This window comes from Notechis scutatus, chromosome 1 (genome assembly GCF_049901735.1).
Source record: "Notechis scutatus isolate UNSWTSFEM ecotype Mainland chromosome 1, rNotScu1.2, whole genome shotgun sequence".
In the NCBI taxonomy this organism is placed as follows: Eukaryota; Metazoa; Chordata; class Lepidosauria; order Squamata; family Elapidae; genus Notechis; species Notechis scutatus.
This window is the reverse complement of record NC_142009.1, coordinates 230,506,677-230,525,061: the sequence shown is the minus strand read 5'-3', so window position 1 is coordinate 230,525,061 and position 18,385 is coordinate 230,506,677. Positions and strand designations below refer to the sequence as shown.

At 40.1% G+C, this 18,385-nt stretch overlaps 1 protein-coding gene across 1 annotated transcript in view; it reads left to right on the top strand.

Moving 5' to 3' along the window:
* LOC113423805 (membrane-spanning 4-domains subfamily A member 8-like) overlaps positions 1-18,385 on the top strand; it is a 21,282-nt gene extending 2,897 nt beyond the window's left edge. The window contains exons 2-7 of the mRNA XM_087950594.1: positions 4,276-4,502; positions 6,325-6,447; positions 6,628-6,684; positions 8,030-8,149; positions 16,132-16,245; positions 18,181-18,385. Of these exons, the coding sequence (XP_087806720.1) occupies positions 4,308-4,502; positions 6,325-6,447; positions 6,628-6,684; positions 8,030-8,149; positions 16,132-16,245; positions 18,181-18,288 (717 nt within the window). The 5' untranslated portion in view covers positions 4,276-4,307 and the 3' untranslated portion in view covers positions 18,289-18,385. The remainder of the gene's footprint in view (positions 1-4,275; positions 4,503-6,324; positions 6,448-6,627; positions 6,685-8,029; positions 8,150-16,131; positions 16,246-18,180) is intronic.

Sequence of the window (18,385 nt, the reverse complement as noted above, 5' to 3'; positions counted from 1 at the left end):
TAACAGAAACAAGTGGAGGGCGGAGGGATTTACTCTGGAGGGATTTACTCATGCCTTAATCGCGGACTCCAGAAAATATGAGTGCAAAGCTCACCAATTTCTAGGTGGCATTTTTTGTTAGATGACATAGGCCAAATTATGTTCGGAAGCAAACTAGAGCTGCAGATAACAAAATAGGCCATACTACATGTATTAATTTCTATTATTATTATTATTATTATTATTATTATTATTATTATTATTATTATTATTATTATTATTATTATTATTATTATTATTATTATTGTTATTGTTATTGTTATTGTTGTTATTGTTATTGTTGTTATTGTTGTTATTGTTGTTATTGTTGTTATTGTTGTTATTGTTGTTATTGTTGTTATTGTTATTGTTATTAATCCTTTTTTGGTAGCCTCGTTTTTCTGGTTCTGCTTTGTAGTAGCATTTCATTACAGTGCGGTTCTCTGACATGGTGTATTTCTGCCGCTTCTGAGGTTGTTCAGCTTCCAGTAGCTCTGCAGGCCCATGCCCTGGTTGCTCAGCTTTGGGACCCATGGCCTGTAGCCCACTTGTCAACGGATGCCCAGGTTCCCCAGCACCCGACGTGGTCCTTGTTAACCCAGGCAACAACTGAGCCAGTATAGGCTTCGTTCGGTTGTGTTTCACCATGATTCATTGCATGGGTTGTTGGGTGCACTCAGTTCTGCTCCTCGGCCTAGACCTCTCTGACATGGTTGGACCTGCTGGTAGTTTGTACTACCATCAGCACAGCTCTCAGCTTCATTGGAACAGTTAAGCCCCCCGCCACGCCAAGGCGGCACCCCGTGAGGGGAATACAGATATACAGACTGACAAAGTTCTGGAACACAATACCCCGGATATCACGATTGTGGAGAAGAAAAAAGTGTGGATCATCGACATTGCCATACCTGGTGATAGCAGAATCGATGAGAAACAACTTGAAAAAGTCACCAAATATCAGGACTTGAGAATCGAACTGCAGAGACTCTGGCATAAACCAGTGCAGGTGGTTCCAGTGGTACTCGGCACACTGGGTGCTGTGCCTAAAGACCTAGGCAAAAACAATTGGTGCTGACAAGATCACCATTGGTCAGCTGCAGAAGGCCACCTTACTGGGATCTGCTCGCATAATCCGCCGATACATCACGCAGTCCTAAACACTTGGGAAGTGTTCAACTAGTGATTTGTGCTACGAAATCCAGCAAGGTTATCTTGTCTGCTGTGTATACTGTCATTTTTGTGTATAATAATAATAATAATAATAATAATAATAATAATAATAATAATAATAATAATAATAATAATAATAATAAGTAATAATACATAAACATTTTCAATACAGCATTTTATCAGTCTGTTATTTACAAAGAATAAGAACTATAGCTAGTACTATAAATATATTGTCCCATTTTCTAATAAGAATACTTATATAATATTGTAGTTATACACTTTTTCTGTTTTTAATAAAAACATTCATTGTTTTATTTCTCTATACTCTGGTTTCTCTTCAGATCGTATAAATCTTTCGCCTTTTACATGTATTACCTTCAATTGAACTCAAATAAACTTAGACATTTAATATCATTGCAATAAGTTTGTGCTTCATTTGTTACTGCAATCTTAACTTCTATGAGTTAGCTCAGGGTTTTGCAACTTTGGCCTGTTTAAGTCATGTGGAGTTCAACTCCCAGATTTCCCCAGAGCCAACGCTAGTCAAAATTCATATTAGTGGTCCCCGGGATTTAAAATTATGAGTTTGGTGGTCCCTGAGGTCCAAAAGGTTGGTGACCCCTGATTTAACTGATCTCAACTAAGCACGTCTGCATTTAGCTGAGTTTGTAGAAATGTTTATCAAAGAAAATCCCCCACTCACAACTTTTGCAAATGTTTTTCAGAACAATGTTGTAATAGCAGATTTGATCTTAGAGGGGAGACATGAATGCTTAACTACTATGACTGGAACTTTAGTTTGGAAACAAATTAGTTAAAAGGCCAGATTGATTGGAAACAAAATTTTGAATTGTAAATATATTTGGCAACAATGCATTCTGAAATTTCTCTTCAGATTATCTGCTACCATAAAAATGGGTTTGGAAGAGGTGTTAGTTTTGTCAAGGTGAGGGCTGTTAAGGTAAATCTTCCAACACTTCATTAAAGAATCCCACTTTCTGGCAGCTGCTTCAAAATTCATTTCCCAGCTGGGAACGAACTCAGGAAAATTTCTTCCAACAGTTTAAATCAGGAGTCTTCAAACTTGACAGCTTTAAGATTTGTGGACTTCACCTCCCAGAATTCCTCCTCCAGTCATGTTAACTCAGGAATTCTGGGATTCCACAAGTCTTAAAGTTGCCAAGTTTGAGGACCTCAGGTCTAAATCAAGGGTTTTCAAACTTGGCAAGTTTAAGATCTGTGGACTTCAATTTCCAGAATTCCTGAGCTAACATGACTGGAGGAGGAATTCTGGGAGTTGAAGTCTTGTGGTCTTAAAGCTGTCAAGTTTGAAGACCTCTGGTCTAAATGCACCAGCCACACTCAATGGGTTGGGCAAACGTTCAATTTAAATAAATGTAAAAGAAAACATAATGGATTAAATAAACCAGGCTAACTTTAGCAATGCAGGGAAGAGACTTGCATTTAGCATCTGCTTGGTATCATATCCAGAGAGCGCCAGTGGAGGGAAAGGAGAAGAGGGGGAAATCCGCTGGAGGAGAGCCACTTAAAGAGCGGGGGGGGATGGGGAGGCTGTGGTCGCAATGCGCGTCCCCTTCTTTTTCTTTCTGGCGATTCCTGCAAAGGTTGTGGAAACCTCCGAGAGGTTGAAAACGAGAGAGAAGCGAAGGAGACGTCGAGGGATGCGTTTGATTTCAGCGATTTGTTTTAGCCTGGGAATAACAGGACTTTATAAACTTGGATAATTTTCCTCTCATCTCTGAACAAGCAGAAGGTTCCGGGACCCAAACTGTTATTAGTTGCAACAGTTTAAAGGGCCAAGAAAGAAGTTTTTTTTTCTGCGGACCTCGATAAAGGTGAGCAAATCCCTCCATTTAGTAGTCGGGTGAACTCCACCCTCCACTTGTTCCTGTTATGTTACTTTCGTTTTTCCAGAGGCTTCCCTTTACTTCGTCTTGAGCGGTTGTCGTGAGTAGTTCCTGGTTAATTTTTTAAAAAATTAATATGGAATTAATACGTGGACCATCCCGTACCTTCCGGTTCTCCCCTGCAGCCATCCAGCCGCGGTTTTATCAGCCACCGCAGGTCTTCTAGATTGGGAGGACTTCGGAGGAGAATTAGCGGACAGGAAAGAGTTTGTAGTCAATCTTGTGATGGAAATGACCAACGCGGGCAAAGGAGCCATGTAAACTTAACAAAAATTCAATATTGGAAGTTCACAATTCAAAGGAGAGTAGATGGGTCGGTTTTGGCTTCACTCTGACTTCCAATTTAAACAGCTCAAAAAGGAAGTACCTTCCTCTTCCTAACTGATGGGATTAATTCGGGCCATTGGGCCAGTGTTTTAAAAAATTGAAGCGTTCTTACATGTCATTGGCAGTTAGGACTTTACTGAATCGCTTCTCTGCTTTCTGGGATTGCCCGGAGTTTTGTCAGAAGACTCAGTCTGCTGGCCCAATTGTTTGTCTGATAAGAAACTTCACCACATCAATGAAGCAAATGTGGGCTGCAGATCCTGGTCTTGTGTCCTTCCCAGTAACCTATGTCCAAATTAGAATCAACTTGCTGGAAGGTGGCAAAGACTGATGCCTTTAGATCCTTCTGCCAGTAATAGGACAAGAGGACAAGTACAATAAAACCTTGCCCAAATGGGAAATGACATTTAGATGGGTGGATCTGAGATTGTGCTAAAATTAGAAAGAGACCTTTTGCATTGAAAAATGTTGTGTTCTCTCTGTTCTGATTAACCTTTTCTCCCTGGTATCTATGGAAATTCTCAATCCTTCAGGTCACAGTTGTCCCAAAAGTGCTTTTCCAAAGGCGACTGGAGCTTTTTTTTTTTTTTTTTTTTTGGGGGGTTTCCTTGAAAACATTTCCCTTCTCAACAAAGGAGCTTCTGGGAAAGGAAAGATTTTTATCCCAGATGAAGTTGTATATTTTTACTACCCTGCTCTCTGAACCCTTCTGGCAATGTTCTTCAATTTTACTGCAGGCAAATATTATATCATAAAGTGAAATTAAGGAGAAGGACCAGAATCTGCCACCTTGATGTTATACATTAACTTTTCCTCACTTGTTTGTTTGCAGATAACTTAGCTGTGGCAACACTTCCAGCAAGCATGGCCAATGGAACCGTAGTTGTCATCCCCTCTAATGGAGCGAACATAATCCAAACGGCCCCTGGATTGCCCAGTGTTGCTCTTCAGGCATCTGGAGCAACTCAGCAATTTGGGATTTCCACCAGTGCTCCTCAACAAGTCGTCCAAAAGGGTCCTTTGGAGAGATTCCTCAAGGCTGAGCCCAAAGTGCTTGGGGTATTCATGCTTTGCCTTGGAAGTCCATTAAGATTTTATTGCTGATGTAAAGACCTGTGAGCTCCATGTTGAAGTTAGGGAAATTAGTTTGGCTATTGTCTGGTTCTGGAATATACTCCAGAAATCTCTGTTCTTCCTGGTAGCTTCTTTTGTGTTTCCACAAAAAATTCTGGCTCTGATATGAATTTTCTTTTTCTCCCTTCCCTCTGGGAAGTGCAATGGTTGGGCATTTCTGCAGAAAAACCTGGTCACAGATTGGCTGCAGCCCAAGCCAGTTGAAGTCTCTTTGTGCTTTGTGACCATGCTTAAGTCTCTAGTGAGAAAAGTGACATTCCTCTCTCAAAGGCCCATCTTGATATTCTTACAGTCCTTCTTCCTGACAAGAGCGATGCCACTGTAGATCACTCTATAATCTAGATCAGGCTTGTCCAACCCGCGGCCCACGGGCCGCATGCGGCCCAGGTCACCTCGTAATGCGGCCCAACGCCCACCCCAACCTTCATGAAAGATCCAGCGAGGAGGAGGAGGAGAGGCAGGCGCGAGGCGGGGTGAGGCGAGCAACAGAAAAGGCGGGCAGCCACAGCCCAAAAGTCCCGCCCCGCCACCTCCTGCTGTTGCCGCCGCCACCGCTGCTGCTTCTGCCCCCACCGCCGCCACTGCTTCTGCCCCCCCGCTGCCGCTGCTGCTTCTGCCCCCACCACCGCTGCTGCTGCATTTGCAGGAGGAGAGGTAGGCGCGAGGCGGGCGAAGCGATCAACAGAAAAGGCGGGCAGCCACAGCCCAAAAGTCCCGCCCCTGCCACCTCCTGCTGTTGCTGCCACCACCGCTGCTGCTTCTGCCCACCGCCGCCGCCGCTGCTGCTTCTGCCCCCGCCACCGCCGCCGCTGCTGCTGCTTCTGCCCCGCCACCACTGCCACCGCTGCTGCATTTGCAGGAGGAGAGGTAGGTGCGAGGCGGGCGAGGCGAGCAACAGAAAAGGCGGGCAGCCGCAGCCCAAAAGTCCCGCCCGCCACCTCCTGCTGTTGCCGCTGCCACCGCTGCTGCTTCTGCCGTCCCCGCTGCTGCTTCTGCCCCCCGCGCCGCTGCTGCTTCTGCCCCGCCACCGCTGCCGCCGCTGCTGCATTTGCAGGAGGAGAGGTAGGCGTGAGGCGGGCGAGCTTTCTTCCCCCTCCCGCAAAATTTGGCTGGAAAATTAATAAAAAATAAATAATTTGCAGGAGGAGAGGTAGGCGCGAGGCGGGTGAGCTTTCTTCCCCCCCCCCCCACCCCGCAAAATTTGGCCGGAAAATTATAAAATAAAAAATAAAAAATTTTTAATAAATAATTAATAATAAATAATAATTTTAATTTAATTTAATTTAATTTAATTTAATTTAATTTAATTTAATTTAATTTAATTTAATTAATTTAATTTAATTTAATTTAATTTAATTTAATTTAATTTAATTTAATTTAATTTAATTTAATTTAATTTTATTTAATTATGTGCGGCCCAAACCAAATTTTCATCTTCTAATGTGGCCCAGGAAAGGTGAAAGGTTGGACACCCCTGATCTAGATCATAGTCTGGAGTAAATGTCAGGTACATAGTGACAACGGTGTCTCAAACTGTCCCTTCTCCCATTTGAGTTTTTAACCATAGGAAACCAGACCTTGAGTCAACAACTACACTTCAAGCTTTAAAAGCCCCAACATCTTTGAAGGGCCTTTCAAAAATGGATAGAAAGAGATACCTTTCCTGGGTTGCTAACAAATTAGCATGTTTGTGTTTCTCAGATTCAGTGAATGAAGTTGTCTTATTTTGTGTGTTTTCCTTCCGCAGGCTGTCCAAATATTGATTGGGGTGATCCACATTTGCTTTGGGGCTGTCTCGCTTTGTCTCTTTTCTTCTTACTATTTTACCTTGTCTGGAATTGGAGGTTACCCCTTTTGGGGAGGGATATTTGTAAGTATGTGTGAATTTTTGTTGAGTCATGCACCATTGTAGTAATGGCTAATGGAGACTTAAAAAAGTTCTTGTTTGCACTGGAACCTCCCTAGCCTCTCATGGGTGTCATCATTTTGTGATAATTTCTCTCTTTTATTTCCAGTGAAAATACAATCATTTGTTTTTCTTTTTCCATAGTTTATTTCTTCTGGATCACTTTGTGTAGCAGCTGAGAAACATCCAAATCGTCATTTGGTGAGAAACCTGTGTAGCATTTGAATTTATTTTATGCTGTTTCTTTGTAACACCTCAGGACCTTTTATTGTGTCTGTTCTCTTCAGATACTGCTCACTCGTAAGTCAACATTTAGAAAGGAAAAGAAAAATCAAAAGCACCCCCCCATCTTCCTTCTTTGTTCAACTTTTGCTTCCAAGCTTTGCTTTCATCAAAAGTTCTATGTCAACAATAGAGAATGTTGAACCATCCAGAATTTGAGCCTCCCTTGGTCCCCATTCTGTGATGGGTTTCTTGCTAAGTTCCCTTCCTGATGTGCAACCTGCAACACTGCAAATTCTATCAGTTCCATGACGAAAATGAGAGAAGCCTGAGAGAGTTAATGACCATGATGTGGGTGCTTGTTCTACCAGAGCTTCCTTAGTTGCTACTAGTAATGGTGCTAGTCCTGAGCAAAGAGGTGTCTTCTTGAGTTCCCTAGTCTTGAACCAGACCTCCAACATTATTCCTTCTCCTCCTCCTCAACAGAGGGTCCAGTTTCAGAAGTATTCCTACATAAAAGCAACATTAGAAAGAAGCCGAGCATGTTAGGAGTAGAAGTATGGAACTAGAGTGGGAATCCTCCTGGGAATCAAAGGAAGGAGAGAGCTGATGGTAGCCCTCCTGCAAAGAGCTTGCTTTCTCTCCCCCCCACCCCACCCTTGATTTAAAGTTTGTTCATGGCAACATAGAAATGTTTTTGTCTTATAAAGGAACACAGTGTGGATCCAAGAGAAGAAAAATGACCATCTTGATAGAAAAATACTACATTTTCTGATAGGAGAGAACTAAAAACAGACCAATTTTTTTATGTCCAGAATTCTCACTACTGGATCCAAGGGTTTCTCCATTCCCATCTCTCTAGTTTCCTCTCTGTAATGTTGTACAGCTAAAAGAGCATTTAACATTACTGCTTAGAGTGCATTGTGTCCTAGAAGAAACAGTGTGTGATTTCTTTAACCAAAATGTTAAGGGTGAATAATCCTTACCAGTTTTCCTGTCACTGTTAACCACCTGGCCTTCAGTGGAGGCTGACATCCAGAAACTGAAAGAAGGAATTTGACACTGTTAGAAAAGCCCTCAAATGAATTTGTCTTTCCACTGTGGAAAACTCTGTTGTTGCTATTTGATTCCTGTGATCTTAATGGATGTGGTCTGGTTTTATCACTGATTGGCTATGTGTCATTAAGCACACACATAGATTGAATTCTGTCACTGCTTTTACCATAGTTGGGGCTAATTGGTTCTATGCTTTGCATAAACCTATGCTGTAACATAATGACACTGTAACTGTAATTTCTCTCTCTCTGGTGTATTGTTGTTTCAGGTAAAATCCAGTGTAGGAATGAACATCACAAGTGCTATCATGGCATTAACTGGTATCATGCTCTATATATCTGAGTTGATCGGCAATACTAATCCTGTACATAACATTACAGTTATAATAGTAAGTAAACCAATCTCTTCTTAAATTTTGGCTTCATGTGCAGAATCCAGAAGGAGATTATATATGCAGCCAAGATATCCCAGACCCTTTGGCTTTTGTTTGAAATCTTTCCTTGAGTAAATCTCAGTCACAAAGGTATATCTATTCTATTTCATTAGACACACACACACACACACACACACACACAAATATCATTTGACAATATTCCTGTAAACATTTGGTTGTTTTACAGAAGGGCTTGAGTACTCAGCCAAAATAAAAGAGTGCTTGAGAATTCTATATAGCATAGAATACAGCTGCACATATTGAAATCTATACCAGGTTTTCCTGCCACCCCTACATCCTCATCCCTTCTTTACATTTGCCACCCAGTTTTAAAAAATAGAAATTTAGGTAAGTTCTGAAGTGTGGACAGTTTAGAACCACACCAATACCTGGAATTAGACTTGATATTGTAGTATTTTGTAAAGTCCTGCCCTTTGCTTTCTAATGAGGGTTAAATCATAGTATCACATCCAGGGCTTTTCTCTTTTCCAGCCTGACAGATGCTTGAAAAGAAGTTGGGTAAAGAAAATAGATCTTACTGCATCCCTATTGAGAAGGAGAAAACAATATATGTTACAATGGCTGATTCTAAATCACATTGCTGCCCTTAACCATATTCTGTTGAAACCAATTTCCCCATCCCCATGAGGTTATCTTTACCTTGTCCTCAGCCCATGAGCAAGACTCCAAGCCTTAAGTCATCATTAGCTGTACTGGTATAAAACTAGTCTTTTCCTCTCCTCTTCTTTTGAGCCCATCCAACACAGCCTCAAGGTGTATAAAATCTATTTCCCTTCCCCCATTATCTTCGAGAAAAAGTCGGGTAACCAAGAGTCGATATGTTAGGACAGTAGAGGGGCCTATCAATTTTCTTCTTTGGACTAGTCAGCCTCTTTCTCCTTTTCCCTTTAGCACTTTGTTTCTTAAGTTTTCCTGTCCATCCCTTTGTTTCTTGAGTTTTCCTGTCCATCCATCCATCTCCTCTTTCATCCCAAAGGTGCTTTTTCAAGTGGCAACTGGACGTTCTCTGTGACTAGATGGTGGCCTCAACAACTTCTAAAAGGATGCAAACAACCAACTGTCTGCAAGGAGTATAAATCCTTCCCTTCCCCACCACCCAGTCAGAGCTGAAGAAGCTTCTTGGAAGAGAAGCAAAATGTCTTCACAGGAAAGCAAAAAAGTCCAGTTGCCTCTTGAAAAAGCACCTTTGGGACAACCATGACCTGGATGACTGAGAATCTTCCTAAACACTCTCCTCCATTACTTCTCTCCAGGCAACAGGAAAACAGACACTCCAAACTTCCCATTGGGAAATGGAGGGCAAGCAAATTGCATCTATTTACTTTGATAGTGACATAGGTAGCATCTAAAGTTGATAAATCAGCAAAATAAATCTCTTTATAGTATTGTTTAATCTCTCTGTTCATCCCTGGCAGAGAAGATGGCTTCAGCTATTCTCAACCAGGGTGAACTGGTATTACGAATACATGAAGGTAAATATGATATAGTTGGAATAACAGAAACTTGGTGGGATGAAACCCATGACTTGAACATACTGGTAGAAGGATACAAACCATTAAAAAAAACAGACCCCATAAAAGAGGAGGTGGAGTTGCACTGTATGTAAAGGACCACTATATTGCTACAGAAATGCATGAAACCAAAGATGAAAACCTCCTAGTATGCATATGGGTCAACATAAAAGAAAAAAAGAATGACATGGCCATAAGTGTATATTATAGGCCACCCAATCAAGCAGAAAAAATAGATGTCTTTTTTGCCAGCCAACTAACAAACATATGCAGGAAACACACAACAATAGTAATGGGAGACTTCAATTATCCTGATATCAATTGGAAAACTAATTTTGCACCAAGTGAGAAATGAAATAAGTTCCTAACCAACCTAGCTGACAACTTTGTTGTCCAAATGGTAGAGGGTGAAACTAGAGGGACAGCCATACTGCACTTAATTCTTACAAACAGAGAAGAAGTGATAGAGGGAATTGAAACTGCAGGAACCTTGGGTGAGAGTGACCATGTCATACTAGAATTCAGCCTAACACAAACACAAGCAACAGAACATAATGACACCAGAGTCTTGGATTTTAAAAGAGCTGATTTCAATAAACTCAGAGAGAACTTGGGAAAGATTCCATGGATGAAAATCCTAAAGGGGAAAACAACTCAAGAATCTTGGGAAACTCTAAAAAGTATGATCATAGAAGCCCAGACCAGCACAATACCACTGAGAAAGAAAAACAAGAAATCCAAGAAGAAACCAGCATGGCTGCACAAAGATCTCTCTGGCAGATTGAAAGAAAAAAAGGACAAGTACAAAAAAATGGAAAGAAGGACATACAACTAAGGCAGAATATCAGCAGATAGCCAAAATCTGCAAAGACGAAGTCAGGATAGCAGAGGCTCAGAACGAACAAAGACTTGCAACAAAAGTCAAAGATAATAAAAAAAAAGTTTCTTCCAACATATAAATAACAAGAAAAAAATCAAGGAAACAGTCGGTCCACTAAAGAGAGAAGATGGCAAGGAAGTAACAGGCAACAGAGAGAAAGCAGAACTGCTTAACTCATTCTTTGCATCCGTCTTCATGCATAAAGAAACTATAGCTCAACCCACCAAAAACATAACTGTAAAAGACAGACCAGAAATAAAAATTAAAATAAGTAAAAAAAAAAAATAGTAAGAGAACACCTGTCTGATCTTGATGAAAACAAATCACTGGGGCCTGATGAATTATATCCGAGAGTTTTAAAGGAGCTGGCAGAGGTCATCTCAGAACCACTGCACCTTATCTTTCAAGAATCCTGGAGCACCGGGAAACTACAGAAGACTGGAAAAGAGCTGATGTGGTTCCCATCTTCAAAAAAGGGAAAAAAACAGACCCAGGAAACTATAGACCAATCAGCTTAACATCAATACCTGGGAAGATACTGGAAAAGATAATAAAAAAACAGATCTGCCAACATCTAGAAACAAGTAAAGTAATAACTAGCAGTCAGCACAGGTTTGTTAAGAACAGATCATGCCAAACCAATTTTATTTCATTCTTCAACACAGTGACTAAATTAGTAGACCAGCAAAATACTGTGGACATAATATATTTAGATTTCAGCAAGGCATTCAACAAAGTAGACTACAATCTACTTCTTAATAAGCTAGAAAAAAGTGGAATAGATAGCACCATCACTAGATGGACTCGCAACTGGCTGGCAAACCATACTCAATGAGTAGTCCTTAATGGGTCTAAGTCTACATGGAGGGAAGTAAGCAGTGGGGTGCCACAAGGTTCCGTCTTAGGCCCAGTACTCTTAAATATCTTCATTAACAACTTAGATGAGGGAATAGAGGGGGAACTTACCAAATTTGCAGATGATACTAAGCTGGCAGGAATAGCTAACACCCAAGAAGATAGGCTCAAGATCCAGATGGATCTTGACAGACTAGAACACTGGGCCATATCTAACAAAATGAAATTCAATGTAGAGAAAAGTAAAGTCCTACACTTAGGCAAGAAAAACCAAAAGTACACATATGGACTGGGTGAAACCAGGCTCGATAGCAATAACTGTGAGAGGGATCTTGGAGTCCTAGTGGACAACCAGCTAAATATGAGCCAGCAGTGGGCAGCAGCAACCAAAAAAGCTAATGCAATCCTAAATTGTATTAACAGAGGGATACAATCAAGATCAAGGGAAGTACTAATACCACTCTATAAAGCCTTAGTAAGACCTCACCTAGAGTACTGCATCCAGTTTTGTTCACCACATTATAAAAAAGATGTTGAGACTCTAGAAAAAATTCAGAGAAGAGCAACCAGGATGATTAGGGGACTGGAGGCTAAAACAAATACAACGAATGGTTGCAAGAACTGGGCTTGGCTAATCTAGTAAAGAGAAGAACCAGGGGAGACATGATAGCGGTCTTCCAATATTTGAGAGGCTGCCACAGGGAGGAAGGGGTCAAGCTATTTTCTAAAGCACCTGTAGGCCAGACAAGGAATAATGGATGGAAACTGAAGAAGGAGAGATTTAACCTAGAAATAAGGAGAAACTTTCTGACAGTGAGAACAATCAACCAATGGAACAGCTTGCCCTCAGAAGTTGTGGGAGCGCCATCACTTGAGACTTTCAAGAAGAGATTGGACTGCCATTTGTCAGAAATGGTGTAGGGTCTCCCACTTGGGCAGAGGGGTTGGACTAGATGACCTACAAGGTCCCTTCCAACTCTGATTATCTGTATCTGTATCTCTCAGATCTTCTGCCTTGCAGGAAACCTCTACTTGTGGAAGAAGTTGTCTTCTTCTTCTCAGAAGATTTGTAGTGCTTGGGCTATCAGTACCCAATGTCTTTTGATATGTATCTTTATTTTATGTTATATTTAACTTGAGAGATGCCCAAACTGAGGGCGGAAGGAAGGTACAGCAGATATCCCATTTCTGTTGTAGTATCCTGAGTGATGGATGTTTTCCTTATTGACTGATGATATGCTGAAAATGGATGGCAGTGAAATCAGAGGAGAAAATCAGTCTGTAACAGGTGGGATTTTTAGAAGTCAGGGAAGGACAATAGCATTCAAGAGTAAATCAGAACAGGTGCAACAATGGGCAGGAAAGGGGCTGGCCATAGAGACTAGGCATTTGATACCTTCATTATTTATGGTGTTAACACAAAGATAAATTACACACGCCAGTTTGTTAGATCCAGGAGATTCCACACATTGAATACAGGGCTCTTCCAAAGCAACAGCTGCAAATCAGAATCTATCTGAATGATTGTAAATGGTTCTGGGTTACAGGAACAAAGATGGTGTATTTCCCAAATAAGGAAAATATGCAGGTGCAGCAGTGGTGGGATTCAATTTTTTTTAATACCGGTTATGTGGGCGTGGCTTGGTGGGGGTGGCAGGGGAAGGATACTGTAAAATCCCCATTCCCTCTCCACCCCGCTAACCTGCTTTCCAGCTCCATTCTCCTGTGCAGGGTAACAAAGGAAGACCCAGCTGTTCAGATGGGACTCGGGAAGCAGAGAATAGATGAGGGCAATGCCAGTCAGAGGTGGTATTCCAAACTACTCAAAATTTCCACTACCGGTTCTCCAGAACTGGTCAGAACCTGCTGAATAACATCTCTGAGGTACAGAATGAATTAGTTTGCTTTCACTGCTGTGGGTTCTTCCCTTTGTGATCCTTGGGTAATTCAGAAGAACATGCACCCAAAATGTTCCAATGTGTTTGGGTCATCATGACCTGCACCCCTTGTTGTGGGGAACATGTCCCTTTAAAGAAGGAAGTAAGCAAAAGGAAGCATCTTTCACTGACATGCAAAACTGGAGTGATCGCTGGGTACCTGGCCAGCAGAATGTCAGGAGCCTAGAATTAGGAAAGATTATGGGTTAAATACCCTGAGAACATGAGAATAAGAATGATAAAGTAATGTGCATCATACTATGGCCTTCACAGCTGGGAGGTAATCGCACAGTACTATGGAATGTCCTTGCCATGGTCTGACTCAGGGCCTCCAACTTCCTCATTCCTCCAAGGACTCCAATCTGAGCTTCTTCTAACACTACTTCCACTGTCTAGCATGAACAATATCCTTTGGCTGGATTGGTTAGGACAGCTGAGAATTTCTGCATTGGCAAAACTAATGTTTTAGACTGAGAATTGGATTCTCTGCTTCGTCCTACATGAACCACATTTTGTGATGCATAAAGAAGAAATAAGGCTCCGGTGAAATACAGCTATTGTGCAATGATTTAGCTTTATGTATGGATCTGATATGAGGCTGATCCCCATTTGATTCTCAGTGATATCTGGAATTCCCCTTTAGAATTTCTGCAAAACGTAAGAGATGCTAATAACGTTCCCTGATACGGTTTTCCCATATCACACAGGCTATACAGGCAGTCTTTAATTTAGCGACCATTCAAAGTTTCAGTGGCACTCAAACCTATGACTCCTCCTTGCATTTATGACCATTGCAGTATCCCCACAGTCACATGAGCAATTTATTTAGGACAGTTGCAGCATCCCCTTTGCGACTTTCCCAGCCAGCCTCTGATCGGCAAAGCCAGCAGGGGTGGGGAAGCTGGATTCACTTAAGAACTATATGATTCTCTTAATTGCAGCGATTTGCTTAACAACAGTTGCAGAAAAGATAAAATTATGCACGGCTCACTTGAAAACCGCTCTGTTTAGCAGTGGAAATTCTGGTCCCAATTGTGGTTGTAAGTTGACCTGTTACAGTGTCTCTGTTTTTCCCAATACAGTTGTTCCTCCCAGTTTTTTCCCAGGGGAGCAGGTGGGAGTCCCTTTTTTAAAAAAATTAAATTTTATTAGTGAAACAAAAGGAAAAACATTTAAAAACAATGAACGTGGTGCATACATCCCGACACACCTATTTGTCTTACATCACCAAATAACATAAATAACAAATGATACAAATTTATATATATAAACTTTAGTCATCTTTGATACACTTATTCCTTTCTTTTTTTCAACCAGTGGTAAAACTGCTCCCAAATTTTGTAATAATCAGATTCAGTTTTATTTTTTAATTCGTGAGTAACTCTATCCATTTCAGCACACATCCAAATTTTCCTAATTATTTCCATCTCGTCTGGCATTTCATTACCTTTCCATCTTTGGGCAAAGGCTAACCTCGTAGCAGTGGTGACATGTATTATTAAATATGTTATTTCGTTATTATATTCTCCCACATTGATTCCAAGTAAAAAGATTTCAGGTCTAAATTCTGTTTTAATTTTACACATCTCTTCTATCCAGTTTCTAATTTTCAACCAATATGTTTGGGCTTCTTTGCAATTCCACCATAAGTGATAATATATTCCAATTTCTTTATTGCATTTCCAGCATTTAGGGGATAGTTTCGGATACATTCTTGCCAATTTTGATGGTGGGATGTGCCATCGGTAAAACATTTTATATAAATTTTCTTTATAAGATGCGGCCAAGGTTATTTTTTTATTTCTATCCCATAGGATTTGCCAATCATCCAAATGTATGCCATATCCAAAATCTTTCATCCAGACCAATATTGTTTCTTTTACTTTTTCCTCTTCCAATTTGCATTCCAATAGCACTTTATAAATTTTTAAAATCAATTTCTCATCTTTTCCTAATAGTATTTTGTCTAATTCGGTTTTCTGCCCACTAATTCCCCATTCTTTCATATCTTTACCATACCTCAATTGTAGTTGCAAATAAGCCCACAATTCTATCTCAAATCCTAAGTCTTTCAACTCTTGTCTCGTTTTTAGTTCTCTCTTCTCATCCAATATATCCTCATATGTAATGACCTCCCCTTGACAAAGTAGATATGGGTACATTAAGCTTCTAACGTAGATAACCAAGTTGGTATTTCAACGTAAATTTGTCATTTGGGTTTGTTCCATACATTTAGCAGAGCCTGCCTAATTTTATGCCTTTGGAGGTATCCATGAATTTGTTGTTTGTCTTGCCACAGGAAGGCATGCCACCCTGCTTGTAGATTGTATCCCTCTAATGTTAAAATTCTTTTATTCTTAACATTTATCCAGTTTTTAACCCAAGTCATAATAGCTGCTCTGTAATACAATTCCCAGTAATACAATTCCGCTCTGTAATACAATTCTCTTTCAATAGCGTCCTGCAGCAATTTTAGCTTGATTCTAGGGTTTTTCTTTTGCCATCCACTGTTTAGCAATAGAAATTCTGGTCCTAATTGTGGTTGTAAGTCGACCTGTTACCTGTGCAATTTCTCTGTTTTTCCCGATACAATTGTTCCTCCCAGTGTTTCCCAAGGGAACAGATGGGAGTCCTTTTTAATGGTATAGCACATTCAATAAAATAAAATACATACCACTACGTTAATTTCTGAGCAAATGACAGCTATCTTTCCAATGTCTTCCTACTCTACAGAGTGTCGGTTATGGCCTATCCAGTGTGCTGCTCATGTTCAGCATGCTGGAATTTTGCATCGCTGTTTCACTGGCTCACTTCGGCTGCCAGGCAGCTTGCTGTCTTGATGCCCAGGTAAATAGTTGATACTTCGTTAATAGCTTTAGCAGTTCTCACTGTTAAATATTGTAAAGAGGATTGTCCATTTTTCTTCTTTATATCTGCATTCCACCTAACCTGATCTTTTGCTTGTTTCTTTGCTATTACCCTGAACAATAGGTGAGATTGGCTACTCAGCTTTCCAGTAACCTTTATAACTAAAAGAGGTTTGAATTGTGATCCAACATCCTGTGATTTATTAGCGTCTGCATATGAATAATTGGATGATGTGAATTTTTTCCAGCTTCTGTTTTGCTAGAGAGTGAATGTCATGAATATAACACAGTTTGTGTGGTCTCTATAATTCAGTCATGCAGAAGTTAGTGTCTCCATTTTAGAGGGCTCAGTTCTAAATATTGTTACTTTAGTAGTGTGACTACATTAATTTAAACTGTCACTCAATCACATTTTCTCACAATGCCACCATTTTTTGAAAAAAAAAAGGCCTTTTTCATTTCTAAAAACATACTTTTATTTTAAATTCTCAGACAAAGAGCTGAATACATGACTACCATATGCTACCTAAGAACTACAAATATAGATATAGTAATAAAGCGCTTCTGTCAGCACTACAAAGACCTTTGAAAAAAAATCAGTTGGAAACAATTGAATTACCAACCACATCCCTACATTCTGCATTGGCAAGTTTTGTGTTGGGAGAAAAAGCCATGTCTGTCCTTGTTCTGTAGAAGCGACAATTAGCTTCCTATTGTTCTAATAACAAACATACTCTCAACCTTTCAGAAATGCTTCAGGTAATTTGAGAGGGAGAAAATGTGACAGAACAAAGACTGAAGGGGTTGGATATGATTGGACCTGACAAAAGAGAAGAACTCTAAGAATGTTGTAAGAAGCTAAATCAGCAAAGAGATACCTGACTTGGGGTCCTTGGTGGTCTCTATCTTGGTTGTTTTCTTGGAGATGTTTCATTACTCAAACTAGGTAACATCATCAGTGCAGGTTTATTATTTGGGTAATAAAACATCAGCAAAAAACAACAACAACCAAGCTCAGAGAATCAAGATCCCCTTATTTCAACCCTGAGCTACAAATATTTTTCTTTATTGCTACCCGTATCAGTTCATACCACTGCCAGTAGAAGCCATTTCAGAAACCAAAAAACTAACCTCCCCTGGAGGGAAATGCATCTTCTTCAGGCCTTAAATTGTTAAAATAAGTTAATAATCTGATAGCTTTTGTAAATAAATCATGAGAATATTATTTATTTCTTTATGTTCCTCAATTAAGCTGAAATCTAGAAGATTTAGAACAATACGAATACAGTAACAGTTAATAATCTGATAGCATTTGTGAATAAATGAGAATATTATTTATTTTTTATTTATTTACTTTATTTATGTATTTATTTATATGGTCCTCAATTAAACTGGACCCTAGAAGGTGTACAACAATACAAATGCAGTAACACAAAATATAAGCAATATAAAACTCCAATAAAAACTAAAGCACAAAATAAAATCAGTCCCCAAAGGTCCTCAGTAGAAGCTAGTTTCCTTCTCTTACCAAGTACCACTTTCCAGAGGATCATCCCAGTTGGTACCATCTTTATTTCAGAAGACCATCTATTCCATCCAGAGAACACTCACTGAGGCGGGTGTGTGTGTGTGTGTGTGGTTGTCTTCCTGTCATAACTTTGGTATGTGGGAGTTCCCAAGCAGACATTCTCTGAATGATCAGAAAAAGTTACTTAAATGCCAATCATTTGCCTGTTAATTTATAGAATTAATTTATTATAGAATTCACTATCAGGACTTTGAGCTATCAAAGATTTCAGCCTCTTGGTGAGACTGCCAGCATCACAGTTAAAACACACACAAGTGGAGAACCTATTCCTCCTACCTAGAGTAACAGAGGAGTATTTTTTGTATTGACTATTCTTTTCTGTTACAGCCAACCATGGTTTTTGTGCCTTACCAAGTCGGAGGCGGAGAAGTTGCAGCTGAACCAAATCCTCCTCCTCCACCAACTTACGATGACGTGGTTAACAAATCTCAGTAAAACAAAAGCATCAGGAAGGAATGTGAGAATTGTTGGCAACAAAAGTTTCAGGAGAAGCAATGCATTTCATATTACTTTATTTTGTCCTCCAGCTTAC